The sequence below is a fragment of the Pollicipes pollicipes genome, unplaced genomic scaffold (assembly GCF_011947565.3).
Source record: "Pollicipes pollicipes isolate AB1234 unplaced genomic scaffold, Ppol_2.1 Scaffold_3447;HRSCAF=4054_pilon_pilon_pilon, whole genome shotgun sequence".
NCBI classification, from domain to species: Eukaryota; Metazoa; Arthropoda; class Thecostraca; order Pollicipedomorpha; family Pollicipedidae; genus Pollicipes; species Pollicipes pollicipes.
The window spans coordinates 38,962,833-38,988,179 of record NW_023596297.1 but is presented as its reverse complement, the minus strand read 5'-3'; the positions used below and the strand labels follow the sequence as shown (position 1 = coordinate 38,988,179).

General features: G+C 57.8%; 1 protein-coding gene across 1 annotated transcript; it reads right to left on the bottom strand.

The window, feature by feature from the left end:
• Window positions 1-1,460: 1,460 nt before the first annotated feature.
• Window positions 1,461-25,011, bottom strand: arr (low-density lipoprotein receptor-related protein 6). Its single transcript, XM_037215491.1, has 23 exons — window positions 24,590-25,011; window positions 23,249-23,346; window positions 22,775-22,894; window positions 22,135-22,325; window positions 19,593-19,731; window positions 19,058-19,221; window positions 18,324-18,574; window positions 17,823-17,986; window positions 16,410-16,583; window positions 15,418-15,651; window positions 13,460-13,601; window positions 11,782-11,946; window positions 9,252-9,396; window positions 7,765-7,895; window positions 7,243-7,396; window positions 6,503-7,032; window positions 5,760-5,929; window positions 5,504-5,590; window positions 5,119-5,270; window positions 4,222-4,410; window positions 3,687-3,879; window positions 3,271-3,470; window positions 1,461-2,946 (listed from the first exon to the last, which is right to left on the bottom strand). The coding sequence occupies exons 1-23, from the start codon at window positions 24,654-24,656 to the stop codon at window positions 1,917-1,919; spliced, it is 4,890 nt and encodes a 1,629-aa protein (XP_037071386.1). The 5' UTR covers window positions 24,657-25,011; the 3' UTR covers window positions 1,461-1,916.
• Between the last annotated feature and the right edge of the window lie 336 nt (window positions 25,012-25,347).

The following is a 25,347-nucleotide window of genomic DNA, read 5'->3' as shown; positions in this document are numbered from 1 at the left end:
GCAATCAATAGATTTAGTGTCAAAGCCCACCGCTTCAAGTTGTGCCCGCGGTCATAAGTCACTAGTTATGTTGTGCTCACAGCCGCTTGCTGTTTGAAACGCCGAGGTCCGTCAACGACATTACTGCTCGCTTGATAACGTCGACATTCGACATAATCAACATTCAGTGTACTAGCACCCGCTGGTTCACTTAATGTTGATTAGTGTCAGCATAAGACTCGCAACCTAACGCTGCATGATCTCACAATAAACAGTTTTGGAAAACTAGCACCTGATCAAGCCGGTCGTTTACAACCGCCCTGTGCAACGTAAGCTTTAAAGTACCTGTTGCACTTGTCGCTGAAAACTACATGAGGGCCTGGGACCTGTGGTTGCAAGGATAGACAAGAAACATTGACAAACAGTCAAAAACTTAAGCTCAATAAAAAGGCAACGATCCAAAAGATTGAAAGATTCTTCAGTAGGGTCACTGTTTCAGAGCTTGGACTTCCTTCAGTAGGGCTGAAGGGGTAGACCTGAAACACTGACCACCATTTCCGGAATATTATTATATAGTATGCGCCTGAGGCTCTTTCCACTCACAAGAATACCAAAAAACGTTCAATGCTATCCCTTTAAAAAAAAACCTTTGGGAAGGCGGGTCCGGGCTGGGTCACTCGAATTGAACAAAGTTTCATTTTTCAAGTGAGACTGGCTGAGTCTGACGCTTTCAGCATGCCTTTAAGATGGCATCCGCGAAAGAGCGGGTCTAGATCTTGCCTCGAAATTGACGCAGCTATGACTTGTACCCGATCATGACCAGACAGTCCTGTCTTTGTCGGCATCTTAAGTGCTACACATTGTGTTGGTCGAACTGACATGGAGTACCTGACGTTTGTATTTCATCATTAGACAATCGCCTCGAGTCAACTCGTTTGATGCGGAAGTCTCAGTTGAATAAAATGCACCGAGCGACGCTTGCAGAGTTCATAAAAAATCTCCAAAGCCACTCGACAATGTTCTCTTGCAACGACGTCCTTGGTAAAAACAAGCGACTCTCAGACCAGGTAAGTCTCTCAGAACTGCGTTAACCGCCTGAGTTTGGAACTCGGCAGTGCATTGTTCCAGTTCGATCAGCATCCCTGCCACTTCTTCGAAACCACGTAACCTTTACGGGTCCCAACAGGAAGGCTCCCGATCTGAATCCCGGGCAAGGTTTACCAAGTTATACCGGACTATCCTAGAAGTGAAGCCTGGTACATTCACATCACGGGAACATTGGAGATATTCTACCGAGACGGCGACAGGTGTACGGCGCTGTTGCAGCCATTTTGTCCAATGTGTGAAATAGCACCGTCAGCACAAGGCAAGGTTTTGCGCACTTCTGGCCAGTGAACTTCATCGCTCCGGATATCGCATGCATGGCAGGGGAATGCCAGCGCAACCCGAATTGCCAGCGATCTGAAGGGGTGAAACACTAATCTGGTCGCGTCGTACAATGTATTCGTTTAACATTTAAGACCTGTCACATCCTAAACTTTCGCGTAGATGAGCTCTAGAGTCTCGAAGAGCGTACAACATTATGTCCTACCCATACAAATTCGTCACTCGGACGGTGGCGAGCAGCGCGTGCCACCCCGGTGATTGTACTGAAAAGGCACGCATACATATGGCGAGAGAGGCAGTGGCGGCCGGGCCGCCTGCCGACGCTCTTCTTTGTACGAGTCTTCTCGAGCGGAGCCGCTGGCCGCTGGAAGACGGAGGTGGCACCAGGCGTCGCCCATCGCAACACGGGCGAGCCGCCGCACAGCCGCCACAGGGCCGGCGCGCCGCGCACGCCAGCCGGACAGCGATGAGTGTGAGTGGGTGAGCGAGGCAGCGGACACGAGACCGCGCAGTAACAACGCCGCGCGGCCGAGGAACTGGCGCCGCCGTCGCTAGAGCAGGTAGCGCTCGGCCACCGGCGACGGTGGCGGTGGTTTGGGCCGGTGCTCGCGCCGCGGCGCCGCCGGCCGGTTGGCCGCCACCGACGGCGGCGGCGGCGGCGGCGGCAGCGCCACGCCGTACGTGTCCGACTCGTAGTCCGAGTCGAGCGCTGAGCCGCAGCGGTAGGCGTAGTAGGTGGCCGAGTCCGAGTCGCACACGTCGGTGCTGCACGGCGTCGGCGGCGGCGGCCGGTTGCGCAGCTTGTAGTAGCGGTAGGAGCCGACTGTGGCTGCGTGACTGGAGCCAGCGGCGGCTGACGAGGCGGCCGCCGAGTGCAGCGCCGTCGCCGGGCTCGGCGGCGGATTCAGCGGCTCCAGCGGGTAGCGCGTGCCGGCCGAGCCGGAGCTCGAGCTGGAGGCACCCGTCACATGCGCCCGGTCATACGGCGGCGAGCTGACCGGGCTGGAGGCCGGCGCTGCCGGCCGTGCCAGCACCGACAGCGGTACTGACTCGCGGCGTGGCCGGCCGCTGCGCCGCGCACCACCGGCGGTGCGAGGCCGCACACCCGGTGGCCCGGCGGCCGGCGCCAGCGGACCGCCGCCTGCCTCCGGCTCTGGCTTGACCTTGCCGCCGCGGCAGCGACACCACCAGAGCACGAACGCAGCCACGGCCAGCGCGATGACGGCGAACACGGACAGGATAACAAGCAGGCTGTGCTGCGAGCGCGCGGCGCCGGCCGCCGGGCCAACGCGGCGCACGCTGCCGGCGCACAAGGCCGCCAGCTCGTCCTCACTGTGCGCGCAGTGCGACACACCGTCGCACAACTGCTTCAGTGACACGCACTGCTGCGACCGGTCGCAGAAGTATTGATTCGGCTGGCAGCAGACCGGCTCGTCCGAGCCGTCGTCGCACTGCGGCCGCCCGTCGCAGGCCAGCTGGCGGTCGATGCACTGGCCGTTGTGGCAGGCGAACTGGGCGGTCGTGCACGCCGAGCAGCTGAGCTCGTCGGCGCCGCCGGCGCACTCCGGCTTGCCGTCGCACCTGTGGCGGGGTCACCAGCTCGTCACCAGTGGCGCTCACTGCTCGGGCGCGGGGTGGGCAAACTCGGCAGCCGCGCGCTCTAACTGCCTCGGCTCACGCCCGTCACCGGATTACGAGTCGGAGCTTCACAATTGCGCCTTGTGTTATGCGCCCGTGATGCGAGGGCAGACACGTGACCCTCCCCAGTTCAAACGGGAGCCGTGCTGACACGTGCGACGATTCCATCGGACAAGCCAGTCCCGAAGCTCGACGCCAACGACAGCCAGTCTCAGATCCCGCCGCCACCGTCGACATCCCCGCGCCAGGCGCGCGCCGGCCGCCTACCTCCACCTGATGGGCACGCAGGCGGGCTTGCCGTGCGGACAAGCGAACTCGTCTCGGCCGCACGACGGTGGCTGCCGGCAGGTGCGGTTGTCGCGGCCCAGCGTCAGGCCGCGCGGGCACGAGCACGTCGCCTGGCCCGCCACGGCCACGCACAGGTGCGAGCACAGCCCGTTGCCGTAGCACGGGTGCGAGGTGATCGTCTGAGGGGGGCCGTCGACATGTCACTACGGTACCAGCGGCCTACACCACGCGTGCTCTTCACAAGCAAACCCGCTAATCTGCCTGTGTCACAGCGCTTTGTGCAGGTTCTACACTTGAGTACGTACGACATGGTCCCCCATGAACATGTCACGGCTTGGGAACATCGCGCTTCCGTGAAGAATGGGCCTCGCCGTCGGGTGTACCCTACCGCTGACCTGCCGTGTGAGGCGGGACACTGCCGCTAGAGCGGTGAGCCCCTCCATGCGGCTGACGACGACGTGGTGCTCCTTGCCCGTCTGTTTGTGCACGCGCTCGATCAGCTGCTGGTCGGGGTCGACCCAGTACAGGAAGTCGCCAAGCACAGCCAGGCCGCGCACCTTGCCCAGCGACCTGTCCACCAGCAGCTGCCTGCGCACCGGCCGGTCGCGGTCAGCTCCGGTCCGGCACGCGGCGCCGCCCAGACAGCACCGGGCAACCACCACAAGTCACGGTCCACCACAGCCAAGGCAGCACAAGGGGCGGCTCATCATCAGCCACGGCTAGCTGTGACGAGACATGTGTCCCGACCCGGACCTGAACCGTCACTTTATTTGTCGAATGGCTCGCACCTACCGCCAGCTGCAGACCAGGTGCCGCTCGTCCGGTGCCGAAGCCTCGACGCTGCGCCAGGCCCAGGCCTGACCATAGCAAGTTCAGTACAATGCCGCCATGGAGCGCCCCGGCCGGACGCTGCCGGCGCCGGCCACTCACTTTTTGCCGTGCAGGTCTGAGGACCAGATTTTCTGCCTGTCAGCCCAGAAGACGCGCTTGGAGTGAAAGTCGGCGGCCAGGCCGGAGGGGAACGCGATCTGACGGTCGACCAGGATCCGCCGCTGCGAGCCGTCCAGCCGCGACAGCTCGATCCGCGCCGGCGACGCCACGTTCGTCCACACCATCAGACTGGCCGGCACACCACGTCAGCGTCAGCGTCAGCATGAGCATGAGCATGAGCATCAGTACCAACACCAGTGCCAGCATCGGCGCCAGTACCGGCACCCGCACCAGCACCAGCACCAGCACCAGCACCAGCACCGGCACTGGCACTGGCACCAGTATCAGCACCGGTGCCGGCACCGGACCCTCAGAACACGCCCACTCAGGCTCGCCAGCCATAGAGGTGTCTGGAGCCCACAAAGGCTCCCATGCATCCTCTACACGCCTAGAAACGATTCGGGGGGAGTACGCACAAACGGGCACTTGGACACGTCGGGAAGACAAGCACGCACAGTATGCACACGCACACCTCACATGGACTTTGAAAGGCAGGTATATGTGGAAGCACAAGGTGAGAGCGGACTCCAGCACGCACGCCATCGCGTGCAGTTAAGCCCGTTTGCGGGTAGACACTCACTGCATGTGGAAGCGTGCGCCGACGCCCACGTCAATTCAGAACACACGGACACGGCGGGGATCGACAGCTAGGTGTGGACGCTCACAGACCGTAAATGAAACTGCACACTGGCAGGCGCCAGGTACGGAGATGTGCGCGGCGGTGTGTTCCATGTGTGCAGACACGCACGCCCCCGCCCCGAGCCGAGGCGCGGCAGTGGCCGCCCACCCCGCGGCAGCGACGTCAGCAGGTCAGCTGTGCGCAGGCGTGCCACTGACCCGATCTCGGCCAGCAGGGCAATGTTGCGCGGCTTGTCGCTGCTGCCCGGCCCGCCGGCCACCAGGCCCACATGGCTACCGTTCAGCCGGGTCACGTTGATGGCGTTCTGCTCCGTGCACGACCAGAACAGCACGCCCGAGTACGGCTCCACCTGCCGGCGCGCAGGCGGGTCAGACGGGTGGGCGCGCAGCTCGGCGGAGCGGCGCATGGCGCGGCGTCACCATGGCGGGCACCGGCGCGTGGCAAGCAGCCGGCAGCGCGGTGCCGGCCGGTGCGGTCCGTGGTTCCGACCTCACATTACATAGCTGGCAGGCACGAGAGGACTGATACTCCCAGCCAACCGGCCAATACCCGCAGTCTGGTCGCCACCGCCCCGGCACCCACCTGGATGTCGTAAGGCCGGTGCGAGCCGCCCAGACTGTGCACCAGGATGTACTGTGCCGTGTTGTCGTCCCGCGCACGGCGGATCGTCTGTAACCGGGCACAGCGTCAGTGTAGCGGCCAATGTACGGAAAACACAGATACCTATACAGCATGATGTCTGCTGGATATGTGCCACGGCTTCTGACCAGATGAACGGAGAGCAGCCATCGGACAGTGACCTCGCCGCGCGGCGCCGGCTCGGCGGCGGCCCACTCGCCTGCGTTTTGGCGTCTGCCCAGTACAGATGCTGGTTGTTGGGGTCGAACGAGAGGGCGCGCGCGTTGCGCACGGCCGAGATGGGCAGGGTGATGTCGGGCGCCTCGTCTGGCAGCGACACGTAACGATGGATGCGGCTGCGCTGCGCGAACAGCAGGAACTCGGACGGCGCTGTCAACGGCCACCAGGTTCGGGTCAGTCCAACAGGCGCGCGCCACGGACTGGCCACCAGTGCGAACGTTCAGTCTCGATGGGTGGGCCTGGTGGCAAACGGCCCACGAGCACAGGATACACAATCGCACGCAGATGGCCAGACGGCACAGGATCGCCGCTCATATACCCACATGGCCAGACGGCACAGGATCGCCGCTCATATGCCCACGTGGCCAGACGGCACAGGATCGCCGCTCCCACGCGCAGCGTCTGAGCTCGAGTCGACAGAAGTGTGAAGCGACGGTAGCACCTAACGCGTGCAGCTGGCTCGCCACCAGCATCACTACCCGGTGCAGCCCCCCGCTGCGGCGCTGTTCGATCAGCTCCGCAGCGGGGGTGTCGTCAGTATCGCCCGCCCCGATGCAGCCCCCCGCTGCGGTGCCGTTCGATCAGCTCCGCAGCGGGGGTATCGTCGGTATCGTCGGCCGCTCGTATCGTCCGCGTCGGCGGCTGTGGTCGTGACCGAAGCGCCCTCGTCGCGGCAGAAGCCCTCCCCGCCGGCGGCAGACGTGGCCCGTCCGGCCGACTCACGCTGGCAGCTGCTGCCGTCGTCGGCCAGCCGGTAGTGGGAGCGGCAGCCGCAGCGGTGGTCGGCCGTCTGGCCGTCTGGGGTGCGGGGCCGAGCAAAGCACAGGCCCTCGCAGCCGCCGTTGTCGAGCGCGCACGATGTCCAACCGGCCTGCTGCGCCCGGTGGAACACCACGATGTCCATCACGAACTCGACGTCCTCCTTGACGACGCTGCGATTCTGGCCGGTCAGCTTGTCAGCGCGCTGGATGCGCTTGTCGGCCCATTCTGTCCAGTACACGTGCGGCCCGTACACCGCCAGTGCGTACGGCTTCTTCAGGTCGGCCAGCACCACGCGCCGCCCCTCGCCGGCCAGCAGCACCGACTCGACCCGCCCGCCGTCGATGTCGACCCAGAGCAGTCGGCCGGCTTCCTGGTCCACCGTCAGCCCGTTGGAGCGGCCCACCGACGTGACGAACCGCGCCGCCTCCGAGCAGTCCAGCTGTGACCGGTACAGCGATGGCTCGTGGTCCCAGTCCGACCAGAACAGGTACCTGGCGGCCATGGTCGGCGCCGTCAGTGGCGCAACAACAGCAGCAGCGCCATCCCATCAAGGACAACGAGATGCCGTACTCTCCCGGCACATTAATGGGCCAAGACCCTGGACACAAACGCCACGTCTAACACTGGGTGGTGCGCGGCCAAAAGGACACCCCTCGGTCCTCCCCGCAGTCCCCACGAGGCGCCGGCGGTCAGCGACTCACCCGGCGCCTGCGTCGACGGCGATGCTACGTGGATGGTTGGCGCTGTTCCACAGCAGCACGCGCCGACTGGCGCCGCTCAGACGCGCCACCTCGATGCGGCCCGTCATCGCCTCCGACCAGTAGATGTTGCCCGCCATCCAGTCCACGGCGATGCCTGGCGGACCGATTTTTCATTCACCACAGGCACACGGCACAGGCAATCACTCCGGCCGGCGGCCCCGCTTCGCCGGTATGCATCGCCCCTGAATGTGCGCACGATCCTGAAAGTGACCTGCAGTTTTCAGCTTGAGTCAACTGTCCGTTGAAGGCCGTGTTCGTTCATGTATATAACTGAACGTCACAGAACACAAAAGGCACTATAATTCAAACCCCGGAAACGGCTGATTACACAGCACTATCCGACATCCCGCATCAGCTGTGAGCGGCTCATCTGACACTAAACCCTCGCGCAGTAGCTCATCAGTTCCAGCTCGCATCGACGCGCCGCGACGTACACGGACGCCGTGCGGCGATCCACGTTACCTTCGGGGAATTCCGTGTCAAGTTCGATGATCTTCTGAAGACCGGAGCCGTTGGTATAGGCGCGCGAGATGGACGTGTCGTTGATGTCCATCCAGTAGATGCGCTGGTCGTGCATGTTGAAGTCCAGCGCGCTGCGGGCGGACCACACCTGGCCGTCAGCGAACACAACGCCACTTTCGACGGCAGGCAACACAGCGAACACACCCCAGCAGACACACTCCTGACAGCAAACACAGCGAACACGCCGCCACCCCCGACGGCAGGGAACACAGCGAATACACCTCAGCGGACACACTCCTGACAGCAAACATAGCGAACACCCCGCCACTCTCGACGGCAGGGAACACACCGCCACTCCCGACGGCAGAGAACACAGCGAGCGTACCCCAGCAGACACACTCCTCACAGCAAACACAGCGAACACACCGCCACTTCCAACGGCAGGGAACACAGGCGAATACACCTCAGCGTACACACTCCTGACAGCAAACACAACGAACACACTACCACACCCGGCCGTCAGCGAACACACCGCCGCTCCCGACGGCAGGGAACACAGCGAACACATCCCACCAGACACACTCCTGACAGCGAACACAGCGAACACGCCGCCACACCCGGCCGACAGCGAACACACTGCCACTCGCGACGGCAGGGAACACACCGTCAGTCCCGACGGCAGGGAACACAGCGAATACACCCCAGCGAACACACTCCCAACGACGGGGAACACAACGAATACACGTCAGTGAACACACAGCCACTCGAACGGCAGGGAACACAACAAACACACTCAGCGAACACACAGCCACTCGAACGGCAGGGAACACGACGAACACGCGTTAGCGAACACACTCCCGGCGGCGGGGAACACAGCGAACACACGTCAGCGAACACGCGTCAGCGAACACACAGCCACTCGAACGGCAGGGAACATAACGAACCCTCGTCAGTGAACACAGAGCCACTCGAACGGCAGGGAACACAACGAACACGTCAGCGAACACACTCGACGGCGGGTAACACAACGAACACACGTCAGCGAACACACAGTCACTCGAACGGCCGGGAACATAAAGAACACAAGCCAGCGAACACACAGACACTCGAACGACAGAAAACACAGCGAACATTCGTCAGCGAATACACAGCCACTCGAATGGCAGGGAACATAACGAGCACACGTCAGCGAGCACACAGCCACTCGAACGGCAGGGAACACAGCGAACATTCGTCAGCGAACACACTTTGAACAGGCGGCGGGGGAGGGGAAAACAACGGGAGCGGGAGCGATGACATCCACTGCGCTGCTGCTGTCCACACAATGCACTGATGTCTGGGGCAGGGCAGCACATGGACCAGTAACACATGGCAACAACGGCCATTGCTGCGACCTGACTACCCAAGTCTCGCCAATTTGCCTCCGGCATGCAAGTGAAGCGTGAATCAAGGGTGATATACCGGCTGAAACAGCATAATACACTCACCCGGCCTGCTTGATGCCTGGTATGGGAATGATGACGTCATTCAGGAACGTCTCCAGGCTGATACGCCGTATAAACTTCTTCTGGCTGTAGAGCAGGAACGCCTTGGGCACGATGCAGGTTTTCAAGTCCTTGGTCAGCTCGTGGCCTGGCAGGGAGCCGACGCGCAGCCATGTTAAGGGCTGACCGGGACGCGAAGACGGCACCCGTGAAATCAGAGGGCACACGCCACGGGAGCCGCCCTCCCCAGCTAATGGCCCTCTGTCTCCGTCAGGGGTTCGTATCGCTAGCCCGGCGGCGTCTTGTGAGCAAATGTCACATCGTCGAGGTAGATGAGCCATATTCAACCAAGCTTGGTATACGGAAGGCCTTCAGCTGCCTGTTCCTCGGCGCCATGAGTTCAAATTTCTTGAGCTGAGTCAACGACCTTTAATGTGCTAGCTGGTACTGGATAAACGGATCAGTATTCGAAACCCTAATGCGTCGCAAATACTAATATATCGCAGCCCCTAATGTATCAAAGCTCCGAATGCTTCATAACATATAATGCATCGAAACACTTGATGCTTCATAGCTCCTAATGTACCACAACGCCCAATGCATGTTTGCACTTGATGCTTCGCAGCCCCTCATGTACCACAATGTCTGATATATCAGAGCACCCGATGTATCAAACAGCCTGGCGTATCATAATCCCTGATGTTTCATGATGCCCAGCGCATCGTAATCCCTTATGCTCGTAGCCCTTGATGCATCATAAACCCTAACGTTTCAAAATGTCTAATACATTAAAACACCAAGACTTGTGTCATGACCCACAATGTTCCTAACGCCTAATATCAGCTGACGGCAGTGGGTGTGTCGCATGCGATTTTGGCCAGCACCATGAGCTATTGGTATGCTATCAACTGAATGTCCACTGAACGTCTACTGAAACACGTGCCAGCAATCTGAAGCCGCTGTCAAATTGGAGCAGTGCCCACGCTGCTCCAGGCGCTCCAAGAAGGCTTGAATTTTAAAAGTGAGGAGCAGTACCAACAGGTTGTAGGTTGTTTGGTGCGCATGGATACACTGTGTTATTTTTAGGTGTCCCCTCCAGACGGCGTCCCAGCATGGTCAGTTGAAGGCATTTGTAAGCCCAAAGTGGTCGCCGACTTAAGTTGTTTTCCTGTGACTAACTGTGACCGAAGAGGGATATGACAGTTTCTGGGCTGGGCTCTGTTTGCCCTTGTATCTGGCAATCGTATGCGCCAAAAATAAATACATAACTCAGTAGACCGGGGTGGAAGGTCTATTCCCAGGGAAGCGGTCAAAAATCGCCAGCCATCGCCTGCGTCGTCAGCTATATTAGGAGTTATAATTAAGGGTTATGATCCACGTGTTGTGATAAATTAGGTGTCATGATATGTAAGCAGTTGCGATAAATTAGGGGTATGAACCTAAAGGATTACCATACGTCCGATGTTATGATATACTAGGTGTTCTGATACATTAGGTGACATGCCATATTAGGAGCCTGGATACACTAGGGATGTGAAACATTGTGTAATTTGATACGTTAGGTGTTACGATACGTCAGGCCTTGCGACACAATAGGGGTCATGATATATGAACGATTATGAAGATAAGGCTTTATGACATGTTTGGGTTATGAACTTTAGGTGCTGTGATACATCAGGTGTTACGAGTCATGACTTGATATGAGAGTCATAACTTATGACATGTTGGTGGTTGTGATAATTTAGGTGTTCCGAACATTAGGTGTTAAAATGCACCGGTGGTTACGAACATTGCGAGTTGCGATAATGCCACGGTTAAACGAACTTGTGCTACGCAACCAGCATATTGACGGTAATCAATAGTTCGAGCTGTGCTCAACCTAAAGAGGATGAGAATCAGGATGACTTGAGGGCTTGAAATAAAACCTCAAATGCACAAATCAATTTCGAAGCACACAGCTCAAAATATTAAGAGCCGTCAACAAAATGGTTAGGTAGCAAAAAAATGTCGCTAAAACAGTACCTACCGGTATATCAAAAAAGCGAAACTCAACAGAAGAGCTTTGAACTCATAATTCAAGCAAGCGTTGCATTGCAGACCAGCCCAGCCCTGACGAGCCCGGGTCGATCGGACGCTGACAGAAGACCGCGGTACCAGGTCAGCCCTGACGAGCCCGGGTCGATCGGACGCTGACAGAAGACCGCGGTACCAGGTCAGCCCTGACGAGCCCGGGTCTGTCGGACGCTGACAGAAGACCGCGGTACCAGGTCAGCCCTGACGAGCCCGGGTCTGTCGGACGCTGACAGAAGACCGCGGTACCAGGTCAGCCCTGACGAGCCCGGGTCTGTCGGACGCTGACAGAAGACTGCGGTACCAGGTCAGCCCTGACGAGCCCGGGTCGATCGGACGCTGACAGAAGACTGCGGTACCGGCCCAGCCCTGACGAGCCCGGGTCGGTCGGCCGCCGACGGGCTACAGTGACTACAGTGCTGTGCTGTACAACTGTGACCGCGCCGCCGGCGGCGTCGCTCACCGATGGGGCAGTGGCAGGCCGGTCCGTCAGGCGTGTTGAGGCACAAGTGCGAGCAGCCGGCGTTGTCGCCCCAGCACCGGTTGGTGCCGGTCTCAGCCGAGCGCGACACCACGCGCAGTCCCATCAGGTCGGGCAGGTGCTCCACGATCACCTCCCGGTCAGCACCTGTGCCGCAGAGGACCGGGACCAGGCTCGCGTCAGCACATCACCGGTGTCAGGTCGGCTCTGCGTCAGCACGACATCACCGGTGTCAGGTCGGCTCTGCGTCAGCACGACATCACCGGTGTCAGGTCGGCTCTGCGTCAGCACGACATCACCGGTGCCAGGTCGGCTCTGCGTCAGCACGACATCACCGGTGTCAGGTCGGCTCTGCGTCAGCACGACATCACCGGTGTCAGGTCGGCTCTGCGTCAGCACGACAGCGGTGTCAGGTCGGCTCTGCGTCAGCACCACATCACCGGTGTCAGGTCGGCTCTGCGTCAGCACGACATCACCGGTGTCAGGTCGGCTCTGCGTCAGCACAACAGCAGTGTTAGGTCGGTTATGCACATCAGCGGTGTCGGGTCAGTTCTGCACCAGCATGACAACAGCGTTGTCAGGTCAGCTCTGCGTCAGCACAACAGTAGTGTCGGGTCAGTTCTGCGTCAGCACGACAACAGCGGTGTCAGGTCAGCTCTGCGTCAGCACAACAGCAGTGTCAGGTCGGCTATGCGTCATCACAACAGCGGTGTCAGGTCGGCTATGCGTCATCACAACAGCGGTGTCAGGTCGGCTATGCACGTAAGCGGTGTCGGGTCAGCCCTGCGTCAGCACGGCACCAGCCGTGTCAGGTCAGCTCTGCGTCAGCATGGCAACAGCGGTGTCAGGTCGGCTATGCGTCAGCACAACAGCGGTGTCAGTCGGCTATGCACATCAGCGGTGTCGGGTCAGCTCTGCGTCAGCACGGCAACAGCGGTGTCGGGTCAGCTCCGCGTCAGCATGGCATCAGCGGTGTCAGGTCAGTTCCGCGTCACAGTCGGGTACCCTGTGCATCTCATCGGTCTGGCCCAGCACAAGCGCGCCAACTTTGCCCGCCACTTTGATCCAGATTTCATCCGTCATGTGGGTGGATAGCTGTCAGCTAAAACTGATGTTTTACCTTCTGTATAGCAGAGATACCACAGATGCGCTCTTTTGCCTTCGCGCGACAGCCTCAGCCAACGCCCAGCGGCGGTAAAAATTGTCATTGGCGTTCGACGACTTCAGCACTCCCCCTCCCAGCTTTCGCAACACGGATAAAAAGTTTACGCGGAACGCCGCGCCGAATGTTTTGACCGATTTACCGTGGAATTTACTGACGCTGCGGGTGGGACAGATGGTGGGGGTCAGGATGTGGATGACAGGGGCCGGAGGCTAGCCGCAGCCTGGGAGCATTGGACGGGTGGAGGATCTGGTGGTCAACGTCGGAACGAAGAAGGATAAAGCAGCTGGTCCTGTAGAAAAAAATCCAGCAGGTTAGAAAGAGGAAGCTCGTGTCATGCATCAGGTTAGTAACCATTTCAGCCTGCAATCCAGCTGTGCGCCCGCCATGACCCCGCGCTCGCGCTCGCACTGGTCCCGTCTTTTATCACCAGGCCAGGCGCCCGTCAAAGCGCTGACGTTTGTCCGCATGTTTGTGCGAACGTGCGATCTACCTTACCTGTGACCTTGTGCGCCCGCTCGATGCGCCGCAGGGTCCAGTCAGTCCAGTAGACGAAATCATCGAGCAGGGAGATGCCAAACACGTGCGGCACCTCACTACTGACCAGCACACGGCGGCCGGACCCGTCCATGCCGGCCACCTGCGAACACAGAGGCAGGTGCACTCTCGCATCCAAACACGGCCCAACACACAGCGGCCGGGGCGGTCCATCCCGGCCACCTGCGAACACAGAAGCAGGTGCACTGTCGCATCCAAACACGGCCCAAACACACAGCAGCCGAGGCGGTCCATCCCGGCCACCTGCGAACACAGAGGCAGGTGCACTGTCGCATCCAAACACGGCCCAACACACAGAGCGGCCGGGGCGGTCCATCCCGGCCACCTGCGAACACAGAGGCAGGTGCACTGTCGCATCCAAACACGGCCAACACACAGAGCGGCCGGGGCGGTCCATCCCGGCCACCTGCGAACACAGAGGCAGGTGCACTGTCGCATCCAAACACGGTCCAGCACACAGAGCGGCCGGAGCGGTCCATCCCGGCCACCTGCGAACACAGAGGCAGGTGCACTGTCGCATCCAAACACGGCCCAACACACAGCGGCCGGAACCGTCCATCCCGGCCACCTGCGAACACAGAAGCAGGTGCACTGTCGCATCCAAACACGGCCCAACACCGAGCGGCCGGAGCGGTCCATCCCGGCCACCTGCGAACACAGAGGTAGGTGTACTGTCGCATCCAAACACGGCCCACCACAGAGCGGCCGGAGCGGTCCATCCGGCCACCTGCGAAACACGAGGTGCACTGTCGCATCCAAACACGGCCCAACACACAGAGCGGCCGGAGCGGTCCATCCCGGCCACCTGCGAACACAGAGGCAGGTGCACTGTCGCATCCAAACACGGCCCAGCACACAGAGCGGCCGGAGCGGTCCATCCCGGCCACCTGCGAACACAGAGGCAGGTGCACTGTCGCATCCAAACACGGCCAGCAACAGAGCGGCCGGAGCGGTCCATCCCGGCCACTGCGAAACACAGAGGTAGTGTTACTGTCGCATCCAAACACGGCCCAGCACAGAGCGGCCGGAGCGGTCCATCCCGGCCACCTGCGAACACAGAGGCAGGTGCACTGTCGCATCCAAACACGGCCCAACCGAGCGGCCGGAGCGGTCCATCCCGGCCACCTGCGAACACAGAGGCAGGTGCACCTGTCGCATCCAAACCACGGCCCACACACAGAGCGGCCGGAGCGGCCATCCGGCCACCTGCGAACACAGAGCAGGTGCACTGTCGATCCAAACACGGCCCCAACACCGAGCGGCCGGAGCGGTCCATCCCGGCCACCTGCGAACACAGAGGTAGGTGTACTGTCGCATCCAAACACGGCCCAGCACACAGAGCGGCCGGAGCGGTCCATCCCGGCCACCTGCGAACACAGGCAGGTGCACTGTCGCATCCAAACACGGCCCAACACCGAGCGGCCGGAGCGGTCCATCCCGGCCACCTGCGAACACAGAGGCAGGTGCACTGTCGCATCCAAACACGGCCCAACACAGAGCGGCCGGGGCGGTCCATCTGGGCCATCCGAGCCCACGCCGGGACCCTCTCCTCAGTACACGTCCACTGGCCGTCGAGCGCACAAACGTCACTGCAGGCAGGCAGGCAGGCGTCACCAGAGCTTGACCGCTGGCGGTACAGCCGGTGATCTGGGGCGATTCCAACCAATGATCCCCAGTGACAGCTCCGACGTCCAAGCCGAATCAACTCATCCACAATGCCCTCAGGAGACATGAGCCCGCGAGGCCCCGGTGATTATTTCGTGTCTCAGCAACGGGCGTCACTGGCATTCAACCAGCCAAAGGCAAGCCCCGCTGACCAGATAGCATAGAACAGCCAGCCACGTCCGTGTTCTGGTCAGCCAGTGACCTGCCGACACGGCGCGCCTTCAGCTGCGTACCTCGATGCGGTCGATGCCGGCGTCGCACCAGAAGATCTGGCGCAGCTGGAAGTCGAGCGTAATGCCGTTCGGCCACTTAAGGTCCGAATCGAAGAGCACCTGGCGGTGCGAGCCGTCCAGCGCCGAGCGCTCGATCTTGGGCCGCTGCTCGCCCCAGTCGGACCAGTACATGTGCCCGGCCGCCGGGTCGACGGCGATGGCGCGAGGCTCGTCCAGCTCCTCAGAGATCAACACCTGGCACGATGGCGGGATGACGTCACGCTGCTGGCGCCGGCACATCAGTCCGTCCAGCCCCCACCTGCCACCAACAGCTGCTGGCGCTGGCACATCGGTCCGTCCAGCCTGCACCTATCACCACCAGTTGCTGGCGCCGGCACATCGGTCCGTCCAGCCCCCACCTGTCACCAACAGTTGCTGGCGCCGGCACATCGGACGTCCAACCTCCACCTATCACCAACAGTTGCTGGCGCCGGCACATCGGTCCGTACAGCTCCCACCTGTCACCAACAGCTGCTGGCGCCGGCACATCGGTCCGTCCAGCCCCCACCTATCACCACCAGTTGCTGGCGCTGGTGCATCGGTCCGTCCAGCCTCCACCTATCACCACCACCCGACACAGGCACCGGGGGGGGGGGGGGGGCGTTGTGCTCAGTGCCAACGGCGCCAAGCTCGTCCAGCCATTACCAAGTCAACACGCAACACCCCGCACCTCGAACAGCACCCGGCGCGTCGCCATTCGTCGCTGACAGATCACGCTCATGATTTACGCTCACGTCCAAACAACAACCAACCGAATCCGGTACGTGCCCTATCCCTAACGATAACACCGCCGAAGACGCCCTATGTAACCGACGACAGGCACAAGAGAGCACACAGCCGCCCGTCGGCGCATCGTTCCATCCGGCTATCGCCAGCGGCACAGCTACGACAGCGGCAAGACAGCTGCCCGGCCGCGGTGCTGGGTAGCCGGCCAGGGCAGGGCCAGCACCCACCTTGCGCGAAGAGCCGTCCAGCCGCGCCACCTCGATCCGGTTGGGTCCGGTGTCGGTCCAGTGCACGTTGCGCGCGATCCAGTCGATGGCCAGGCCGTCGGGGCTGTGCAGCTCCGAAAGGACCACACGCTGCTCGCCCGAACCGTCCAGCCACACCCGCTGGATGATCTTGTTCTGCGGAACAGAGCGACGATCACAGGAAGCACGAAGGCACGGACCCGGCAGCGAGGCACGGACAGCTGGCGGAATCACACGGAACGAGCGGCGACCGCTGCACGGCGGGCACCTTGCCCCAGCTCTGCACAGCCAGTATTGACGCTGCACAGCCAGCACCGACCCAGCTCTCAGTACAGCCAGCACTGACCTGGCTCTGCGTACAGCCAGTACTGACCCGGCTCTCCGTACAGCCAGTACTGACCCGGCTCTCCGTATGGCCAGCACTGACCCGGCTCTCCGTACAGCCAGTACTGACCCGGCTCTCCGTACAGCCAGTACTGACCCGCCTCTCCGTACAGCCAGCACTGACCCGGCTCTCCGTACAGCCAGTACTGACCCGGCTCTCCGTACAGCCAGCACTGACCCGGCTCTCCATACAGCCAGTACTGACCTGGCTCTCCGTACAGCCAGCACTGACCCGGCTCTCCGTACAGCCAGTACTGACCCGGCTTTCCGTACAGCCAGCACTGACCCGGCTCTCCGTACAGCCAGCACTGACCCGGCTCTCCGTACAGCCAGCACTGACCTGGCTCTCCGTACAGCCAGTACTGACCCGGCTCTCCATACAGCCAGCACTGACCCGGCTCTCCGTACAGCCAGCACTGACCCGGCTCTCCGTACAGCCAGCACTGACCCGGCTCTCCATACAGCCAGTACTGACCCGGCTCTCCGTATGGCCAGCACTGACCCGGCTCTCCGTACAGCCAGCACTGACCCGGCTCTCCGTATGGCCAGCACTGACCCGGCTCTCCGTACAGCCAGCACTGACCCGGCTCTCCGTACAGCCAGCACTGACCCGGCTCTCCGTATGGCCAGCACTGACCCGGCTCTCCGTACAGCCAGCACTGACCCGGCTCTCCGTACAGCCAGCACTGACCCGGCTCTCCATACAGCCAGCACTGACCCGGCTCTCCGTATGGCCAGCACTGACCCGGCTCTCCGTATGGCCAGCACTGACCCGGCTCTCCGTACAGCCAGCACTGACCCGGCTCTCCGTACAGCCAGCACTGACCCGGCTCTCCGTACAGCCAGCACTGACCCCCTGACGATTATCACGGGCGACTCCCAAAGCCAGAGAGCACATCCAATGTCCCAACCAGCGCTGTCCCACTCTCCACTGTGGGCCGCGTTGCTGGGCGGTTTCGTCGGTCCCGGTGCGGACCAGCCACCGCCCAGGTGCGCAGCCAGGCGCCTCACCCCTTCGTCGGTCCAGTAGAGCGCGTCCTCCACTGGGTCATAGTCGACGGCCACGGCGTGGTTGACGCCCTTGAGCGGCAGCACTATGTCCGTGTGGTCCGGTGTGTCCAGCGAGATGACGCGCAGGTCGGTGCGCCGCGCCAGCATGATGAGCCGCTCCGGGCCTGCCGGTCGACGGCGGAGCGGTGGTCAGACGCCGCCGCCGGCCACACCACACCGCCACAGACACGCCGACGTACGAGCCCGCGCACAGCCTCCCGCCAAAAGCTGGGAGCTGCAAAAGCGCTGCCATGTCACTTCCAACAAGAGCTGGCGGAGCAGCGGACGTGTCAAGTCGGGCACAGCGGTCAGACTGCAAAACCCGGCCGGCAGCCGCAGCCGCAGCGGCAAGGGCTGGCGGAGCAGGGGACGTGTCAAGTCGGGCACAGCGGTCAGACTGCAAAACCCGGCCGGCAGCCGCACCCGTAGCGGCATGAGGGCGGCACGCGGCGACCCACTCACGGTCGGCGCAGCGGGTGGCATTTAGCAGCCGGATGCCGGTGGGGCATGAGCAGGCGTGGCCGGCCGGACTGGGCGACAGCAGGCACAGGTGCGAGCAGCCGCCGTTGTCTCGCGAGCAGGCCGACTCGACGGCCGGCTGGCGGGCGGCCGAGAACACGTGCAGGTCTAGCGGCTGCAGCACGACGCCGCTCTCGCCGCTAAGCACGGTGCGCACAGCCGCGCCGGTCCGCTTGTTGCACGAGTAGATGGAGCTGCGGAGGCGGCGACGACGGTCATGCCGGCGCGGACCACCGACACGGATGGTACTGCGCCGGGTCTGCTGGAGTGGCGCAGGCGGCCCCAGCCGGATGCCTATCAGCGTGAATAAGCCACGCACGGCACACACTGCAGCTAATGGGCTGACTGAGATATGCTCGTGGCTCGATCACGGCACCATGCACGGGATCAGAGCACAGGCCAATAGCACAGTGGTGGGCTTTCCCTCACGGAATGGTTGCATGCCAATGGATATCACATAGATCTCTCAGAAAATACAGCAGGTTTTTACAGTTCAGTTCCGTTTATCCCTAGACGGCCTCAGGACATGGGTTCCCAGCCACTGCTGACGACGACCCAGAAACGTACCTGACAGCGTGCCCGGAGAAGGAAGGTTGCTCACAACCTGCACAAGGCGACGCACAGCACCGGCAAGCCCAACAGCGTCACGGGACAGCTCTGCCAGTGGGCACCCTCACCGGTTCGTCCAGTCCGTCCAGAAGAGCTTGTCTTGATACAGAGTGACGGAGAAGGGGTGCGACACCTTGGGCGCCATCTGGATGACCGTCCGGCGCCCGGTACCGTCGGCCCGCTGCGCCGATATCTGCGGCCGGTCCTTGTTCGCCTCCGTCCAGTACACCACCTGCGCGCGGACCGGCGCACCAGCCATCCACTCAGCGCCAGCACGGCCATGTCGAGCGGCGCACACCGGGCGGCGGCAGCTGACGCCAGGGACTGGCGCCGACTCGCGGCCAGGCGCGCTGAGCTGTCTCGTACGGCCGCATTCAGTCACGTCACTGTTTAAGGACCCAGCTCCAGGCTAATGCAGCGGCGCCCCCAGCCGTCGGAAGCCACAAAATCACCGTCAACAGCCCATAGCCGTCAGTAATCAAAACGGCGACGTTTTGACAAGGGTGGAGGGCAAGCGGCCGGTCATTCCACGGCCGCAACCCTGCAAGCTGGTTCTGCAATAACACAGAGCACCTGAGTGGTGTGTGGGACGGGTAGTCGAACCTTGGCGTCGTAGTCGATGGTGATGCCGTTGGGCCAGAAGATGTCGTCGCTCACAAACACGGAGCGGGTGGCGAGGTCTCCATCCATGCCGGCGCGCTCGATCTTGGGCATCTCGCCCCAGTCCGTCCAAAACATCAGGCTGCATCGGTGATAGGACGACGGAATCACAACCCAGCGCCAGACACTGGCCACGACGCGACTGCGCCGGAGTCAACCCGAGCCGCATCACAATACGGGCTACATCCCATCTCGCACATTACGCTGTGCTGGCGACATTTGGGACACTCTTGCAATACCACACGCCCATCAAGAGCATTAAAATATGACATACAATGCTGGCAGTCGAGACAGCAATACAGAACAGAACATGCTAAGCCATCAGTGGTATTTCCCAATAACTTTTGCTTGTTTAAGCCCGATCCTGAAAGCACAAAAAATGTGACCATTGAAAAAGCTGCACAACAAGTCAACGTCCTTGCATCACGCCAACATATTGCCATTGTAATCAGCTTGTATGCAAGTGGCCAGGCCATCAACCGCACTTATTCGACCAGACAACTGAACACCACATGGGAACATCAGAGCAGTGTTGGAAATTCGAAAAAAATTGTCCTGGTAGTGGAGTACAAATTTTCTATCATGGAGTACAAAATTGTCCAAGTGCTGTGGGTTTGTTTAGGTTACACCTTTGTTTAGGTTATCTTTGAGAGGCACTATTACAATGGGTGGCACTCGACAAAAGTGCCACTTCCATATACAGAAATTCATGTAAAAGCACTTTAAATGAAAGAAAGTATCAGTATCAAGCATGGCACACTGAAACAGCAGTCTCACACTCTGCACTATGAAACACATGTGCATATACATTGGTTTGCAATTTATGAAAGGCTCTGTGTATACGCCCTCCAAAACGGAGGGTAATAACGCATCAGGCTTATACACTTTCCAAAATAGAGGGTGGCTACACACTGGGCTTACACACCCTCCAAAGCGGAGGGTGGGTATGATATGCACAGACAGACAAAAATGGTACACAAAAAATTCAAATGAACATGCCACAGACGGCCACCTACTCATGCTCTACCACGATCACGCTACTCACGCTCCACCACGGTCACGCTACTCACGCTTCACCAGCCAACTGGCTTTAAAAACAGCTAAACATTCATGCCCTCCACATTCCCATTCCCGGTCAGCACACGAGGCCCTGCACGTCCCACCCGAACAGTAGAGATAGGCAGCACTCTTAACCGATTTACCGAGCCGGCTTAAGTACAATGCCTGACAGACCTGTGCAGGCCGGCCAAAAGGGATCGGAGTCAGTCACTCCGCTGACTCTGACGGATAATGCAAGGTATTTTTTGATTTTGATGCGCTTTAACTGATACCATCGCGAAATATGATAATTCATGCTGCAATTCATTGATGTTTTTGTCCTAATAAACTCCTCTCTTTAACTTGCCAGCCCAAAGTCATGGGTTCATGTTACTATGGTGTCCTGATGTTTTTGCTGGAGTGAGATGGCTGTCTCCGAAGTTTTTTGGCTATTTATAGCAACGTTTTTCGGCTTAAAGTGGTATTTTTGTAAAGCCTGAATTACCAGCTTTCATTTTATGGCCCTAAGTAACAAATTTAACTTGGTTTAAATCCACAGCTGCCATAGCATTTTGTACTCTGGATACCATGAAGTGACCAAAAATCCACCACATACCAGTTCTGGATGAGTACAACTAAGTCTTACTTCATAATTGGGATGTCCATCATATACAACTTCCCTCCAAATATTTACAAATCTGTTCAAGGCATCAGTGTGAGCAGAATATTTATGCTCTTAACAAATCAGTCATGAGGAGGCAAATCATTAAAACTAATTGGAGAGTTTTGCTATGTTCAACCTCCAACCTGCGCTGGGAGGCAGGTGCAAGACACTGAATAGTTAAGACGTTTCCGACGCTGAATTGCGAGTGATTCTCTTATTTGCATCGTCATAATACAGCGGTGGCAAGTAGGTAGGCGGCTGTCTGGGATAGGTGATTGGGCGTGTGGTTCTCTGTGAACGTTTTGCATCCTTGGCAATTAATGCGGTTCGTCGTCAATGGTAGGCTAAGTCATGTTCAAGTTTGTGTTGATACCTAGGTGGTAGCACAGGCTGCTCGCTATTTGGCATTTCAGTCTGGTGGGTGCAAGATTTGTGGTCTTGCAGATATCAATACATGGCTCCTGATGGAAGCAGCAAGTCCCAAGCTGTTGCACTTTCTAGTTTTATTTTGTCCTGACACAAAGAGGCAAAATAAGTTTTGTCCCAAAAGCTGTTCTTGCTGCATCATGATCATGAGTACAAAATATTTCATTCTAAGCCACAATCCTGGAGTACAAAATATCCTGGTAAACATTATGCCAGGAAATGTCAAGTTTTCCCACACTCATCAGAGGTACCATAAAAATTTGGCTGCAGCATTATCATAGCTCTGTTCCCAGCACCGCATCTACAGCAGTTGGTGACGGGATGCGCCAGCTGGGTGCGCGCCGGCGTCAGGCTCACCCCTCGGATGGGAGAAGTGCGATGGCCCGCGGCCGGTCCACCTGCTCCCAGAAGAGCACGCGTCGGTTGGCGCCAGAGCGGCTGGCCACCTCGATGATCTTTGTGTCGCTGTCCGTCCAGTAGATCTTATCGGTGACCCAGTCGATGGCCAGACCGTCCGGGTTCACCATGCGAGCAGTGATTACCCGGCGCTGGCGAGGAGGGGGGGGGGGGACAGGGGGTGTAAGGTGCTGCTCGGCAGAGAACAGACACACATGCTTTACAAAGATTTCCCACAGACCTTCTGAGGCTACAGACTCGATCTGGACTGATGTCATTTTGGAACAGAACAGGCTCTTACAAGACAAGTCAGGTGTTTGAGGTTTAAGGTAAGTCAAGGCCCCTAGCATGACAGAAAATGAGGAAAGAAATTGGCACAAGACACAATGTACAGCAGAATCAATACCAGAAAATAGAAAATGTCTAAAAACAAATGTCAAACATCCAATCACTTGTACATGGCCAAATGCTCCATTACCCACCAAACAGAGGCAGTCAGGTAACTTTGCACTTGCACAGCACAATGTTTGAATTTCTGAGTACAATATTATGACACTTAAAATGTAACATTGTCACCTAAGAACTGGCACTGCAAACTAACCCGTCTCGCACGAGATGGTCCATCCAAGCTGGTGCATTTGATCTCCTCAAGGCTGATGTCAATCCAGCAGACCTCTTGCTTAGCAAAGTTGAAGTCCAAGGCAGCTGCATCATGCACACCCTGCAACACCAGTTTTCACACTTAGGTTTGTGATTACTGGTGATGAAGGCATTTTGTTTTAAAAAGAGAGATCTCCAGTAAAAGGCTGCACCTGACTACAAAACTATTAGTAACAAAGTTTGGTAGAGCAGATTACCAGAAGTAAAAGTTAACTATTTTTGCACATAAACTGAAATATATCAATATGGTGAAAACATTAGTTCTTCACAAAAAAATCCACTTGCATTTTATGAATTTTTGCAGGAAGCTTTACATGGGTTTCTCCAAACCATAACATAACATAACATAACATCACTTGACACTGAGCTAGACTGCATCTTCAAAATTCTCTTCATGAGCAGACACCTGACTTACCTTGGTAAGAACAGTGCTGTTTGTCCTTGGCCTCTGAATGTTCACCAAACGAATATCAAGTCTGTTTGCAAACAGCAAAGATGGATCCTGCACAGCACCTGCAATACAGAAGCCATGCACCCACATCACAAACAGGCCATCTGCATGTTGCTTACTATTCTAGGCAAATGGGACACTGATTGGGCATGCAGTTCACAAAACCAGAGGGAATTCATGTCACATGGGCAGGTGGTCTTTACATCTACAAACATATAAATAAAAGTAACATGCATTTACCTGATCCTTGAAATGTCAAAAAAATTGAACTGATACAAAACATCATGAAAAGTGATCACTTAACCAAGTGATACAAGCCAAAAATGACCCAGGTATCACAATGACTTATAAGATACCTTGAAGCACTGTACACCAAGCTGATTAGCCAGTGCTAGTCCTTGCAAAGATAAAATACCTGTGTATTGGGTAAAACAACTAAATGCTAGAGGTAAAAATTTTGGGTCTATTTAAGGCAATAGTTTGCAATCAACAAAATACAAATATTGAGCTGAGCCAAGTGCTGGTCACCATCAAATGTTTTCAATAGAACCTTGTGAAAACAAGTAATTGTGGTGTAGTAAATCCTACACAGCTGGTGCAGAACTTTGGGACCATCCTCAGTGGTTGCCTCCACTTAGTCAATATTATCATCCATCAATAAAGTGATGACTGGTAATGAACTGAAGGAGATATGAACATGCTGTTTGGATGGCTTTTAGCATTTGAAATCAGCACAAAATGTCTTGAACTCCATTTTTAGTCTGATGAGCTACTGTAATGAAAAAATCATCCTTTAATATACCAGGCAGGGCATATTGGTCAAATGAACTTATCAAGCAACCAAAGGTTATATTGAGAAATCACAACTTGGTGTGAGACAACATCTGAGCTTGCAGTCACAGGTGGCAAAGCATAAAGTTGAACACATGAGCACACTAGATAGGTTACAAGTAGGTGTACATGCTCAGAAATAATTTATATGAATAAGTTGCAGCTGCCAAAACTGATAGCAAATGTCCCATAACTGTAACTCCTAACCAGTACTTACAAGGTTGATTATTTTCAACATTGGGCCCCCAACTCAAAACAGCACTATCAACTATTTCACCCAAAATTTATGATCTACCCATGCATGTAGCATCCATGCAAAGGCCAAAAGGTCTCCCCCAGGAACGGGAAAACTAGAATGTATGGATAATCAAACATGGATTAATGCAAACACACATCTGCTTAAGGTGACCAAGAACTATTTGAGTGCTCAAAAATATGAAATAACAATTCAGGAAACTGGAGCAGCATGCTTACCTTGTATCAGCTTCAGGCACAGCAACAGATAGGTTAAAGCCAATGTGGGGTTTAACCAGTTTGCCATCACCTTCCACTACATCCCAACAAGCATTTACAGAATCTGTATTAGTTTGGGATATCTTGCAAGTAAATTAGTTCTTCAGAATGCCAATATTTTTCAACTTCGACACATCCATGAATGTGGATTTGTTTGTGCCAGGTCTACAACGTCGCAACAAACAGATCATCGTCAAAAGCGCTAATAAGTCGCATTTGTCATTCTGACGCACCACGATGCACTTAACTTGCTATTACCACACCACGCCAACATTAAGCGAGCCTATCATGAGCATCAGAACTACCACCATTGAACAACTAGTGCCCGCGGCCTTTCGACAACCTGCGACAGCTTAGCACGCATCCGCATCTTGGCGAACAAGACAAAATGTGCGGCAAACGCGGCGATTCCAGTGAGCGCGATGCATGGGAGCATTTACTACATCACCATATTCAACAGATATCGCACCAAAACAACGCGCCGTGGACGGATAACAGGCCGCCTACGAGCTCAAGAGACCGAAACTGAACATTGGCCATCAGTGACTTCAAGTTATCAAGTTATCCCGCCATCCAGTTATCAAAGAAGGAATCCAGTTAGGGACGTCATGAAAGTCACCGGGGAAGCCACGGTCGCACGCAAGGCCTCGCGCTGTCCACCAGTGGCGGGGTTGTGCTATTGCCTGAACGGTTCGCATCCCAAAAACACCGGCATGGGC